General features: G+C 38.5%; 1 protein-coding gene across 4 annotated transcripts in view; it reads left to right on the top strand.

Annotated features, from left to right (window-relative positions):
* The window catches only part of Lrrc40 (leucine rich repeat containing 40), a 41,976-nt gene extending 30,622 nt beyond the window's left edge, over nt 1–11,354 (top strand). For all 4 annotated transcript variants that reach the window (XM_052178845.1, XM_052178848.1, XM_052178847.1 and 1 more), the window contains 4 exons: nt 5,991–6,101; nt 7,201–7,278; nt 7,914–8,099; nt 10,391–11,354. In XM_052178845.1, coding sequence (XP_052034805.1) covers nt 5,991–6,101; nt 7,201–7,278; nt 7,914–8,099; nt 10,391–10,496 — 481 coding nt within the window. In that variant the 3' untranslated portion in view covers nt 10,497–11,354. The remainder of the gene's footprint in view (nt 1–5,990; nt 6,102–7,200; nt 7,279–7,913; nt 8,100–10,390) is intronic.
* Nucleotides 11,355–15,039: the final 3,685 nt, after the last annotated feature.

Below are 15,039 nucleotides of genomic sequence, written 5' to 3'. Positions count from 1 at the left end.
CTACTACAAATAGGGCTGCTATGAACATAGTGGAGCATGTGTCCTTATTGCTTGCTGAAGAATCCTCTGGATATATGCCCAGGAGTGGTATAACAGGGTCCTCAGGGAGCGACATGCCCCGTTTTCTGAGGAACCGCCAGACTGATTTCCAAAGTGGTTGCACCATCTTGCAATCCCACCAGCAGTGGAGGAGTGTTCCTCTTTCTCCACATCCTCGCCAATACCTGCTGTCTCCTGAGTTTTTGACCTTAGCCATTCTGACTGGTGTGAGGTGAAATCTCAGGGTTGTTTTGATTTGCATTTCCCTAATGATTAATGATGTTGAACATTTCTTAAGGTGTTTCTCAGCTCTCCGAAGTTCTTCATGTGAAAATTCTTTGTTTAGCTCCATACCCCACTTTTTAATGGGGTTATTTGTTTCTCTGGGTTCTACTTTCTTGAGTTCTTTTTATATATTAGATATTAGCCCCCTGTCGGATTTAGGGTTGGTGAAGATCCTTTCCCAGTCTGTTGGTTGACGTTTTGTCCTTTTGACGGTGTCCTTTGCCTTACAGAAACTTTGTAGTTTTATGAGGTCCCATTTGTTAATTCTTGAACTTAGAGCATAAGCTATTGGTGTTCTATTCAGGAACTTTTCCCCTGTGCCCATGTCTTCCAGAGTCTTCCCCAGTTTCTTTTCGATTAGTTTCAGTGTGTCAGGTTTTATGTGGAGGTCCTTAATCCATTTGGAGTTGAGATTGGTACAAGGAGATAAGAATGGATTGATGTGCATTCTTCTGCATGCTGACCTCCAATTGAACCAGCACCATTTGTTGAAAAGACTATCTTTTTTCCACTGGATGCTTTCAGCTCCTTTGTCGAAGACCAAGTGACCATAGGTGTGTTGGTTCATTTCTGGGTCTTCAATCCTATTCCATTGATCCGCTTGCCTGATATTGTACCAATACCATGCAGTTTTTATCACTATTGCTCTGTAGTAGAGTTTAAAGTCTGGGATACTGAATCCCCCTGAAGTTCTTTTACTGTTGAGAATAGTTTTAGCTATCCAGGGTTTTTTGTTATTCCAGATGAATTTGAGAATTGCTCTTTCTAGCTCTATGAAGAACTGGGTTGGGATTTTTATGGGGATAGCATTGAATCTGTAGATTGCCTTTGGCAAGATGGCCATTTTAACTATATTAAGCCTGCCAATCAATGAGCATGGAAGATTTTTCCATTTTCTGAGATCTTCTTCGATTTCCTTCTTCAGAGATCTGAAGTTCTTGTCATATAGGTCTTTCACTTGTTTGGTTAGAGTCACCCCAAGATACTTTATGCTGTTTGTAGCTATTGTGAAAGGGGTCATTTCCCTAATTTCTTTCTCAGTCTGCTTATCCTTTGAATATATAAAGGCTACTGATTTGCTTGCATTGATTTTGTAGCCAGCTACTTTGCTGAAGTTGTTCATCAGCTGTAGGAGTTCTCTAGTAGAATTTTTAGGGTCACTTAAGTATACGATCATATCATCTGCAAATAGTGATAGTTTGACTTCTTCCTTTCCAATTTGTATCCCTTTGACTTCCTTCTGTTGTCTAATTGCTCTAGCTAGGACTTCAAGAACTATATTGAAAAGATATGGAGAGAGGGGGCAGCCTCGTCTAGTCCCTGATTTTAGTGGGATTGCTTCAAGTTTCTCTCCATTTAGTTTGATGTTGGCTACCGGTTTGCTGTATATTACTTTTACTATGTTTAGATATGGGCCTTGAATTCCTGTCCTTTCCAAGACTTTTAGCATGGAAGGATGCTGAATTTTGTCAAATGCTTTTTCAGCATCTAATGAAATGATCATGTGGTTTTTTTCAGTTTGTTTATGTAGTGGATAGCATTTATGGATTTCCTTATATTGAACCATCCCTGCATCCCTGGGATGAAGCCTACTTGATCATGGTGGATGATCATTTTGATGTGTTCTTGGATTTGGTGGGCTAGAATTTTATTGAGTATTTTTGCATCGATATTCATAAGGGAAATTGGCCTGAAATTCTCTTTCTTAGTTGGATCTTTGTGTGGTTTTGGTATCAGCGTAATAGTGGCTTCGAAGAAGGAGTTGGGTAGTGTTCCTTCTGTTTCTATTTGGTGGAAAAGTTTGAAGAGTATTGGTGTTAAGTCTTCTTTGAAGGTCTGATAGAATTCTGCACTGAAACCATCTGGTCCTGTGCTTTTTTTACTCGGAAGCCTATCTATGACCGCTTCTATTTCTTTAGGGGTTATGGGTCTGTTTAGATGGTCTATTTAATCCTGGTTTAATTTTGGTAATTGGTATCTGTTTAAGAAAATGTCTATTTCCTCCAGATTCTCCAGTTGTGTTGAGTACAGGTTTTTGTAGTAGGATCTGATGATTTTTTGAATTTCCTCTGTTTCCGTTTTAATATCTCCGTTTTCATTTCTAATTTTGTTAATTTGGATACTTTCTCTGTGCCCTTTGGTTAGTCTGGCTAAGGGTTTATCTATCTTGTTGATTTTTTTCAAAGAACCAGCTTTTGGTCTTGTTGATCCTTTGTATGGTTCTCTTGGTTTCTACTTGATTGATTTCAGCCCTGAGTTTGATGATTTCCTGTCTTCTTCTCCTCCTGGGTGAATTAGCTTCTTCTTGTTCCAGGGCTTTCAGTTGTTCCGTTAATCTTCTAGTGTATGCTCTCTCGAATTTCTTTTTGGAGGCACTCAAAGCTGTGAGTTTTCCTCTTAGCACTGCTTTCATTGTGTCCCATAGATTTGTGTATGTTGTGCCTTCATTTTCATTAAATTCTAAGAAATCTTTGATTTCTTTCTTTATTTCTTCCTTGACCAAGGTATCATTGAGTAGAGTATTGTTCAGTTTCCATGTGTATGTGGGCTTTCTGTTGTTTTTACTGTTACTAAAGACCACTTTTACTCCACAGTGATCTGATAGGAGGCATGGGATTATTTCAATCTTATATTTGTTGAGGTCTGTCTTGTGACCAACTATATGATCTATTTTGGAGAAGGTACCATGAGGTGCTGAGAAAAAGGTATATTCTTTTGCTTTGGGATGAAAAGTTCTATATATATCTGTTAACTCCAATTGGTTCAAAGCTTCAATTAGTTTCATTGTCTCCCTGTTTAGTTTCTGTTTTCCTGATCAGTCCATTGAAGAGAGTGGAGTGTTGAAATCACCCACCATTATTGTGTTAGGTGCAATGTGGACTTTGAGCTTTAGTAAAGTTTCTTTTATGAATGAGGGCGCCCTTGTATTTGGGGCATAGATGTTCAGGATTGAGAGTTCTTCTTGTTGGATTTTTCCTTTGACCAGCAAGTAGTGACCTTCCATGACTTTTTTGATGACATTAGGTTGAAAGTCAATTTTATCTGAAATTAGAATGGCAACTCCGGCTTGTTTCCTGGGACCATTTGCTTGTAGAATTGTCTTCCAGCCTTTTACTCTAAGGTAGTTTTTGTCTTTGACACTGAGGTGTGTTTCCTGTATGCAGCAAAATGTAGGGTCCTGTTTACGTAACCAGTCTGTTAGTCTATGTCTTTTTATTGTGGAATTGAGTCCATTGATGTTAAGAGATATCAATGAGTAGTGGTTATTGCTTCCTATCATTTTTGATTTTAATTTTATACGTGTGTGGTTATCTTCTTTGGGTTTGATGAAAGAAGCTTAATATCCTGCTCTTTCCAGGGTATAGTTTCCCTCGTTGTAATGGTGTTTTCCCCCTATTATCCTTTGTAGGGCTGGGTTTGTAGAAAGATATTGTGTAAATTTGGTTTTGTCATGGAATATCTTGGTTTCTCCATCTATAGTAATTGAGAGTTTCACTGGATATAGTAGTCTCGGTTGGCATTTGTGTTCTCTTAGAGTCTGCATGAGCTCCGCCCAGGATCTTCTAGCTTTCATGGTCTCTGGTGAGAAATCTGGTGTAATTCTGATAGGTCTTCCTTTATATGTTACTTGCCCTTTTTCTCTTACTGCCCTAAGTATTCTTTCTTTGTTTAGTACATTTGGGGTTTTGATTATTATGTGACGGGAGGTATTTCTGTTATGATCCAGTCTGTTTGGAGTTCTGTAGGCTTCTTGTATATTCATGAGCATCTCTCTCTTTAGGTTAGGGAAGTTTTCTTCCATAATTTTGTTGAAGATATTTGCTGGCCCTTTAAGTTGTAAATCTTCACTCTCATCAATGCCTATAATCCTTCGATTTGGATTTCTCATTGTGTCCTGGATTTCCTGGATATTTTGGGTTACAAGCTTTTTGCATTTTGCATTTTCTTTAACTGTTGAGTCCATGGTTTCTATGGTATCTTCGGCATCTGAGATTCTTTCTTCTATCTCTTGTATTCTGTTGTTGATATTTGTGTCTATGGTCCCTGATTTCTTCCCAAGGTTTTCTATCTCCAAAGTTGTCTCCCTTTGTGCTTTCTTAGTTGTTTCTACTTCTGTTTTTGGATCCTGGAAGTTTTTGCTCAGTTTTGTCATTTGCTTGTTTGTGTTTTCCTCTAATTCTTTAAGAGATTTTTGTGTTTCCTCTTTCATGACTTCTGCCTGTTGATCAAGGTTCTCTTGTATTTCTTTAAGTGATTTTTGTGTTTCCTCCTTATTGGCTTTTGTATTCTCCTGAATTTCTTTCAATGATTTTTGTGTTTCCCTTGTAAGGGCTTCTAATTTTTGATCCATTTTCTCCCGAATTTCTTTAAGTATGTCCTTCATGTGTTCCTGTACCAGCATCATGACCAGTGATTTTAAATCCAAATCTTGTTTTTTGGTGTGTTGGGGTATCCAGGACTTGCTAATGTTGGAGAATTGGGTTCAGATGCTGCCATAATGCCTTGGTTTCTGGTAGTAACGTTCCTACATTTGCCTTTAGCCATCTGGTTCTCCCAGGTGTTAGATGGTCTTATTGTCACTGGCAGGTGCTTCACCCTACTGTGGACCTTTAAGGTTATCTCTGCAACACTGGATGACTGGGTTTCTTCTGGCACAGATTACTGTTATGCTGCCTTCCTCTTTTGTGCCTTTGGAACCCTTCTCAGTCTTGCCTCAAGCAATGTTATACTTTGGTTGTCAAGGTCAACCAGGTGTTCTCTGTCTGCTCTATTATGGAGCGAAGATGTTGTGGTGGGTGGTCACTCCCTCTGTTGATTCTCACATAGGACACAGGTTCTGCGATGGACTGGCTTGCAGATGAACCGCCTATGTGCTCAGTTCCTGAGTGCAGGCAGACCCCTGGCGGTTTGCACCACCAGACATCTAAAGCTCAGGGTGGTACAGTACCTAGTGATCCTTTTTTGTCCAGGCAGGCAGCAAATATGGCCGTGGGGCTTCTCTCCTTCCACAGCTTCCTGGGCAGGACATGGGCCCCTGAGCCCGGTGGGCTGGCAGATAAAACCCGCCTATGTGCTCAGTTCCTGAGTGCAGGCAGACCCCTGGCAGTTTGCACCACCAGAAATCTAAAGCTTGGGGTGATACAGTACTTAGTCATCCTTTTCTGTCCAGGCAGGCAGCAAATATGGCCGTGGGGCTTCTCTCCTTCCACAGCTCCCTGGGCAGGACCCGGGCCTGAGCCCGGTGGGCTGGCAGACAAAACCCGCTTGCCAGTACTCTTAATATCTTAGCTATCTCTCCATTATGCTGTTTAAAATGCTGTGATAATCAGATTCTGACAATGCATTTTGTGAATTTAGCTCACTGCCAAAATGAAATACTATAGTAGCCACCTAGGTCTGATTTTTCTTTTTTGTGTCATAATTCCATTAAATGTATAATCAGTGAATTTTAAAATTAAACTTCACTATCCATTTATTGTCAGATTGAAGCCTTGGTCAGATCATGGTAAGGTTGTTTTAAAAAAATGTTTAGCTTTGTTGCACAGCCAGTTTCTGAAAATGTTGTGAGGAAGTGAGGTCCTGGGAGCCATGGCATGCAGAAGGGCGCTGCTCTTCCTCTCACCATTTTGAGTCAGTACTGATATTTAAAATTGTTTTTGTTTCAGGATTGTTGAGCTGAAGGAAATGGTGTCGGATGTCAACCTAAGTTTTAACAAGCTTTCGTTTATATCTCACGAGTTATGCTTGCTTCAGAAATTGACATTTTTAGATCTAAGGTACTTAATAATAGTTACTTGGCATCTTAAATGTTATGATTTGTCTTTTGAGTTTTTAATGTTGTATTTTCTTGGTGAGTATGAAACTTGGTCTTTAATGTACTATTAATGGAAATGTAAAATTATTTAGGCATTTTAACTGTCAGTTGTAAGTAGCCTATAATTTAAGTGATGAGATAAAATTATCTAAAATGTTGTTAATCGACATATTCTTTAGCTCTTAAGTAAACTGACAGTTAGTACATGTGAACTGTCTCCTTCATCTCATTTGTCCTGAAGTGGATAATGAGGAAGCAGCACAGCTATCCCCCTGAGCAGCTCTACAGCTGCCTCCCAGCCAGGACAATAGATAGGTTAAGCACAAGAGCCCTCACTGGAGCAGAGAGATAGAACCTGCCCTATGCTGTGTGGAAATCCTAGCAAGCTAGGATTAAACAAATGCAGTGGGACGCTAGCAGCTCATAGGGTGATACCATATATCTCAGGGTCACAGCATTAACATTGTACTTGTAAACTTTCTAGTGCCTGAATTTTTCCTAGTGCTTCCTGTTGTAGCTAGGGTACTTTTAGTTGGCATAAAGTATAATGAGGCAGGAGGATCAGCCTGCTCCGATTATGGAGCTTTTTCTTCTGGGGTAGCAGAACACAAAGCTGATGGAACAGAAAGAAGGGAGGACCCCATGGCTGTTGCTTGCTGCTTTTTGCCCTAGGCTTTGTGCATATGTCTCTCTGTAACTGTCCCTGAAACCTATAATAGAAGGATTAAATCTGCTTTCATGTGTTACAGAAGAAAGACTGAAGAAAAAGAGTAGTTCAGATGGGAGTTCTGCAACAGAGCGTGTAATAGTCATTGTGCAACATAGTGTGTACAGCCAGCCATTGTGCAGCATAGTGTGTACAGTCAGTAATTATACAACAGAGCATACAAGAAAAAGGCTGCAGGAGACTTGAGTTATTAACTACTACCAACCCCACTTCCTAGGGTCATCCTAAGGAGATTAGATTAATAAGAATTGACAAACATATTTGTGTGTTTTTTATTCTTCCCGGGATTTAACTAGTAAAGGTTTTCAAACTTGCGTTTTGATTTTCAACTTAGGAATAATTTTTTAAGTTCTTTGCCTGAAGAGATGTCATCACTGACAAAACTACAAATGATCAATCTTTCCTTTAACAGGTAAGGAAACATCTGGGAGCCAGATAGATTAGAAGCCTTTATTTTTACCATATTTTACTAGCAGATTTTTATTTTCATTTAAATTCTACTTGAATGTAGTGTTGCTTAGAATTCTCATAATTGATGCTTAGCTGATTTGTTTGTTTTACCACTACAAGAAACCCATAGTCTAGAAGAAAGATAAACATCTGACCAGTTGTGATTGTTGTAGAAAGAGATGCCTTGAGTTAAACAGATGTTAGCCAGGCACACCTGTCTTCGGCACCTGATGGGTTGGTTTGGATAATGAAGCCTGCCTGTGATAGTCAGGCATCTTTGAAAGAACACAAAATGCCCTTGTTCTAGAAGCCTAAACAAAATTAGATCAAGAAAGAGTAACTTCCTGAGGGTGGCCTGTAGAGACCCCAGGATGTATTGCCCATCAGTGAGGAGCTATGCCTCGGCTTTTGCTCATTTTGATTCTTAAAATCAATAGTGTCTTCTATGTCTGCTGAGTATGTGCTCCAAAATTAGTATCTTATTTTTTGGAAAATTTGAATATAGAACTGAAAGCACCCTTAAGTAAAATTATCCATTTTTAAGAGTGGTGTGACTCTTGCCCATTACATGGAGTTGTTGTGTTCACATCTTAACAGGTTCAAAGTATTTCCTGCGGTTCTTTATCACATCTCCACACTGGAAGCTGTTCTGATCAGCAACAATCAGGTTGGCTCTGTGGACCCTCAGAAGATGAAACTGATGGAAAATCTGAATACTCTAGACCTTCAAAACAACGACCTTTTGCAGATTCCCCCAGAGCTTGGAAATTGTGTGCAGCTACGGTAACTTCCTTACTGGGGGGCTTCCAATTGATATGTCAATTGCTTTTTTTCACATAGGAAATTGAAATAACAGACTTAATACCTTGTAACAGTAATAGTTAAGCAAACGTCTAATTTTTCTTTTTAATTTTCACTAGATGTTTTCTGACTTTATATAGCATTAAGTATGCATAAACACCATTTCTCATATATTTTTCTCCTGGTATATGCTTATCCAGAATTGCACTGGGGAGAGGAACAGGAAGGCCTGACCCTTAGCTTTGTCTGGGATTTCTGAGGTCAGACTACAGAGCACCAGCTTTGGAAACCCAGTCCTTGTGGTCTTTCCCCACTTGCTTCTCCCTCAGCCCTTACCCTACTCTCAGTAGTGAACAGCTTAGAGGAAGCTTAGAAGCCTTCCTTTTCTTCATACGGAATTACTCCTATTGTTCTTTTGGACACATCTGTTCTACTTTTTTTTATTAATCCAGAAATAAGTTATACTAAAGCTTCAGTCATCCTAAGCACCAAATCAAGTGCTGGTTAAACAGAAAGAGGGGTGAAGGCTTGAGATTTCAGCTGAATGATGCTTTATTCTTGAAAGCAGCATGTTATTTTTTGAGTGTTTGTCTCAGTGCGGTTATAATTGTAAACTCTCATCCCTGGCTATTTGGATCCATTTTGAACAGTGAAATTATAAACAAAAAGTACAAATACTTGTAAACTATGTACTGAGTGAGCTGTAGGAAGGACACCGGGTTGCTATGTGGTTGCAAATGCTCCATCAGACTTCACAGGAATGAAGTCTTGAGTGACATCAATTTTTCTCTATTCTCAGCATAACTGCAAATCCAGTGATTTGGGATTACAGACAGATTTGGAGTGGGTAGATTAACAGATAACAGAACTTGGTACAGTTAGAGTCAACTGTAATTTTTTCTTTTTTCTAGAAGCTACGAAAGTTAAATGTATAAAAGAGTTCCCAAGTAACATGGGAATAGTTGAAGAAATAGGGGAACCATATAATATTGTGAGCCTTTTGATTTTTTTTTACATAAATATTTAGATTATTAAAGCCTTTTTTATTTGTTTGTTTGTTTTTTGGATTTGGTTTTTTTCGAGACAGGGTTTCTCTGTATAGCCCTGGCTGTCCTGGAACTCACTCTGTAGACCAGGCTGCCTCCCAGAGTGCTGGGATTACAGGCGTGCACCACCACCGCCTGGCTTATTAAAACCTTTTGACTGAAGATATTTAATTAATTCCATATAGAAACAAAAGAACCAGGCCTTAACTTGTAAATTGAGTCTTATTTCCAAATATGGAAATGGACTTAGTATGTGTCTCCTCTGGTCCACAGAGGGAGGGCAGACATGTGTGAATAGCCCTTCTGGGGCAGATACTTAAAACCAACCATTAGACTGAGCATAGAAACTCCAATGGAAAAGTTTGGGGAAGGATTGAAGGAGTTAAAGGGGATCACAACCCCATAGGAAGAACAACAGCTATAAACTAATAGGACCCCTCAGAACTCCCAGGTACTAAGCCACCAATCAAAGAGCATACATGGGCTAGTCAGTACTCCTTACTACATATATAGCAGAGGATTGCCTTATCTGGCATCAGTAAAGGGGGGAGGGGATATACTTGGTCCTGTGAATGCTTGATGTCCCAGAGAAGGGATATGCTAGAGTGGTTAGGCAGGTGGATGGGGGAGTACCCTCTTAGAGGGGAAGGACAGGGGAGGGGGTGGGGGCTTGTGGAGGGAGTCAGGAAGGGGGACAACATTTGAAATATAAGTAAATAATGAAAAATAAAATAAAATAAATCCACCGAAAAAAAAAAGTTAAAAAGAAAGGACCTTCTGGGGTGTGGAGTGAGCTATGATTGCAGTGTTCTTGGCATGGGTTGAGGTCAGTTTGTTCACTCTCTTGCTTAAATCTGTTGTATTACCTAGTGTGTATTTGTTTCACATTGAGAGGAGACTCAAATCACAGCTTCACCATTTAGCAGCTGTTTATTCTGAATAGGCCTTTGTCTCTCCAGATTTGTATTTCTCTTTAAATTAGAAATACTAATGATACCTACACCATAAGTCTAATGAATATAAATACCATAATGTGCCTTTCATGTGATAGTTAGCCTGTGCTCTTGGGCATTGTCATAATTCCAGCTGTTTGGATGCTTAGTTGGACTTGTAAAAGACACATAAGAAAATATACATTTTATTTATAAAATTGCAAACATTAGTTTTATTTCATGAAAAAAGAATGACTAATGGGAAATGTTTGATTTTCTTGTTTCTTTTGTTTAGGACACTACTGCTAGATGGAAATCCATTCCGAGTTCCTCGAGCGGCCATATTAATGAAAGGCACAGCTGCTGTGCTGGAGTATTTGAGAGATCGAATCCCTGCCTGAGTATAGCTGGCTTCTTATTCTGGGCATGGCCACTTGGGATAGGACAGAGCCAGTCTCCAATGACTGCTGCATTCCAGGTGTCAACTAGACAGTCAGTGTTTGGATTATATTCATTCCTACTAAATGTCTGCAGCTTGTGAAGTGATGTGAACATTTATAATATCAACTGCAACAGATTTTAAAGGTTTAATAAATTCATTCCCTTATGACACTGTAAGAACTTTTATAATGATAAAGCAACCATCTTTATAGATCTGAGTCCCCCCTTGTATCTTTTTATTTTCCATATAATATGAACTGAACAAGACTATATAAGGTGTAAAGTCAGCACACTTTTACTAAGAATATTATTCTTTGGCATTTAAAAGAAAATCAGACTTTTCATTGTACAGAATAGGACTTGCTATGTCGTCAGTGTCAGTGCATGTTTATGTTTAGGATTTTGGTTTTGACTTTAAAAACTTTTTTAATGTTTTGAGTGTCCTTTATTCCAACATGGTACATCTTATTATTTCCAAAACCTAGGTTCTGAAATCAGCTTACAGTCTGATTAAAAGTAGACTGTTAGTTTTACAATAGTTTTCTAAAAAGGAGTTAGATATAGGCAAGCTTGATTTAATAAAAATCCAAATATTAACATTGTTGTTTACACTGAAATTATCAAATGCAGCTTTTTCAGTCATCCTGGTTCGTCATGTGATTGGGTCAAAAGTAGCCAGTTCAGTAAAAGCATGTATCAGCGTGCAGAGGGTGGAGGTAGAGAACTTATAGGTGGTTGAGTTTGTGGATATTAGGAAAAATCAGAGCTAATAGAGATACATGCTTCATGTTCATAATAAAAGTTACATTTTTAAGGTATTGGTTATTGGTACAGTGTTTTTGTTTTAAAAAGAAACACATCTTTACCATGTCACAGTTCCTAAGCTCAGAATCTGCTTCTATAGTAAACCAGACATCATGTAATAAGGTGACATTTTATTATTTATACAATAGACTTTTATGTTATTCAAAACACTTTTTTAAATTCTGAAAAAATTGAGTACAACAGAACCTAAAAATGGCTCTGCTATACACCACACAGCGCTATTATCTGTACAAAGCGCATCTGCAGATGCTTCCAGACCACACCCTACCCTTCACCCATAGTGTCAGAACATAAGACACAGCTGGAGAGTACAGATCACACTTGCAAAGTCACTGGCTTGGCAAAGTTGAAATACAGGTTAGTGGGACTTTGCACATAAAATTAAACAGCTTTCAAGGTTGTTATGGTCTCATATGGCAAAAAACCATGAAGTACATTCACAATCTAAGTTAGTAAAGTAGTAAGTGTTTCTTCATTCAGTTTTATTTACACCAATACGTAGTTTAACTAAAAAGTACTGTTAATCATGGTACATTGGTTTTTTTTTTAACACATACAAAAATGACAATTTTTATATATAATTTTAAGCTGAAAATCACAATTATCTCAAAATATTAATTACAATACAGCCAGTTCAATTAAACATGTCATGGTTTGATTTTTTAAATATAAAATGGTAAACTTTATTATTAAAGTAAGCAATTTGTTTTGAATTGGCTAGAGTACACCCAAGTAGAAAATCTAAATGTGATGTGTGAGGTGTTTGCTGCCCCTCCCACCCAGTTTGTATACAGCCACTAGGCTAGCAAAGAGACAGAAAAGGCCCCGGTTTATAAATATTGAGCCTCGTTTGCTAAACTGCCTTGGCTTCTTGATTCTTCCATAAAAGCTCTACAAAGGGCATGTCCGTAGATTGCAGTGAAATGCATGCAATATATACAGCGTGTAGAATTCAGCTCACTGACACACATCAGAATGTCTACATAGACAGCAAAGGATGGACAGAAGGAACACTCACCTGCCACCTGTCATCAGCTAGGTTGGAGATTTAGCAACGAGATCCCAGTTCTGGTTCTGAGGGAGGATTACTATGGTTACTGCAGATATGTTACCCAGGTACTGCACTTATGGTAGTGAAGCCAGATCCCATCAGAGAGTATGGTCAATAGACCCAAAGCTGCGTCACCACTTAGGAATTTGTCTTATGACATTTATGAGAATGAAATATTTCATTAACTGGCTAATATGACCTCAGAAATTCTTATGTGTTTGACACATATAACATTTACCAAATAATGAAATAGATTTCATCTCTCATAAATTACTGAGGACAAAATCATCATTCTGATAGTTTTGAAAGTGAAAAATAAATTTCATGAATATTCAAAAAAACCAGTCTGTAGTGTGTTTGTATAATTCTTTACAAACCTCTTGGAACCCCACCACTGTCTTCCATCAGAATTACTTTTCTGATGCTTAATATTTCTTTCCTGAAAAGAATGAGACTGCAGTTGAATTTCTCATACACAGTCAACAGTAAGGTGCTCTTGCATGACTGTTAAGTAGAAAAGAAAATTCTGGTTTTTGCTCTAACCTATAGTGACCTTGCAATGACCTTACCTTACCCTTTTGAAATTCAATAGACCTAACTCTTTCTTCCTGCCAACCCTGGACAGTGTCCTTTCATTCACGTGTAAGCAGTTTCACATTCTCAATCTGCCTTCCCTTGCATTCACTGAATACAAAAAGAACTTAACTGACTCTTCCAATAAAAGTGCGGTTTGCCTGTCAATTACCTTTGTCTTTACTCCAAACATATCACAGTAAGGTTTGCTCTTCAAAGGAGGGAAGCAAAGGAGATATCTAATTTTGGGAGCAGGAATATGATACATTTCTTGCAATCTGTTGACACTGACATCAAAACAAAGTTTCCTAAGAGTTTCACAGCACTCAGCAGTCATGATCTAAGCCAGCTGTCCTTTCCCTGGTTTGAGACCAGTGTGTGCCCTCTGAGTGGAAAAACAAGCATTGAAAAATAATATTTTTTCCAATAGTATGTTTAGGCAAATATGGGAAGTTCTTTATCTGCCTGAGAGACTCATCTTGGTTTTTCCAGAGACTTTTCAAAAACAAAGTCATCTGATATTTCCCGGCTTAGAGAGCTATGAAACAATGTGGTTTGCCCATGTGTCAAGTACCTTCCATAGTCTAGCTATCAAGCAGTTCAGTTGACTGCTACGCCCAGGCATTATTCCACCTCAAAACTTAAGCTGTGCAAAACAAACTAGCAAAGAAAAATGTGTGTCTAAGAGACACAAAACCTGAGTTGCAATAAAAGGTTTTAATAAACTTCTTAATATAGGAAAATAACCTTTGAACAGCCAAAAATACATTTATACAATACAAGCAGCTTAGTGCTTAAGTGTCTCATTAGACTAAGCAAGAGGATCATTTACATTTGATCTTTTTTTTTCCTAACTATACTTGAGATAACCACATTTTATTTAATATCTATTTCATTCCCCTGAATTTATCAGTTTTTCTTTAAAAAATATTCACATATTTGGGTAAGTCCTGTTCAATTTCTGACAGTAGACTTGTTGCTTCTGGACACTGAAGCAGTAGTTGGGGCTGCCAATGTCTAGCCATGATGGAACCTAAAGTTCAAAACAAACATTTAATCTTGGGGTTGGGCTTTCTGATTAGTCCTCTTCCCTTTATGCCTACATTCCATTTCTAGCTTTAGTAGACCTTTGCAAGATCTTCCCATGTAGCCAGACTGGCATCAAACTTGTAATCCTCCTGCCTTTGACCTTCCATTGTTGGAATCATAGGCATACATCATCAAGCCAGATGTAGTTGCTTGCTTTTTCATACTTAATCACAAATTGTCGGAACTGAAGTGCCCCCTCCCCCATATAGGTAGCCACACCATCTGCATTCCACCTGAGTCTTAGCTTCTTTTCAAGAGCTTAGAGCTTGTTTGGCCTCTTTGCCATTTTACTTATGGGGAAGAAATCTGCTTAAGTGCCTCTCATCTTGCCATTACACCCTGACATGAGGCTCATTTTAGGACATGTGTATTTCCTCAGATACACTGGGTGTTTCTGATAGAAATTCAAAGTTGTCTTCTGTACATTCCTGATAGATGCATTCATGTTTTTGACACTTGGAACAGGAAGCCACAGGGAACCAAAGGTCAAATCCTTGAAGCTGTAGTAGCCTCAAAGGCCTCTGCATGTTTTCTGTGAGAGCTTTGCTTGGGGATAGGGATGGGAAATCAATATAAGAGGTAAGAAAATTTATTAGCAAGAGAACTCCAGTCTCTACTTGTTTATGTGGCACTTGCCCAAAAAGGATTTTACATTGTGATCAACGCTAAAAGAGTTATACTTTCTCTGCCAACATACATGTTGTCATGGGAACTAATGAAAGAAAATGAAAATATGACAAAGAGTGAAGAATTAAATTGGAAAAAATGATAAGGAGTTGATTTCTACATTGCTGTTTAAGCCTTTGGGATTTAAAGTGTTACTCATTTGGTGAGATCAATGAAAATGTCCAGAATGATTTGGCAGATGCAGGCAGAAAGGAAAAAGTAACAAGCCTATTTGGTTAAAGGAACTCTGTAAAACCTAGTTCCATCCCTGATAAGTTAAGCTTTTCAGCCCCTATGTG

The sequence above is a fragment of the Apodemus sylvaticus genome, chromosome 4, assembly GCF_947179515.1.
Source record: "Apodemus sylvaticus chromosome 4, mApoSyl1.1, whole genome shotgun sequence".
In the NCBI taxonomy this organism is placed as follows: domain Eukaryota; kingdom Metazoa; phylum Chordata; class Mammalia; order Rodentia; family Muridae; genus Apodemus; species Apodemus sylvaticus.
Note: the sequence above shows the minus strand (reverse complement) of the source record. Positions and strands in the feature narration are given on the sequence as shown.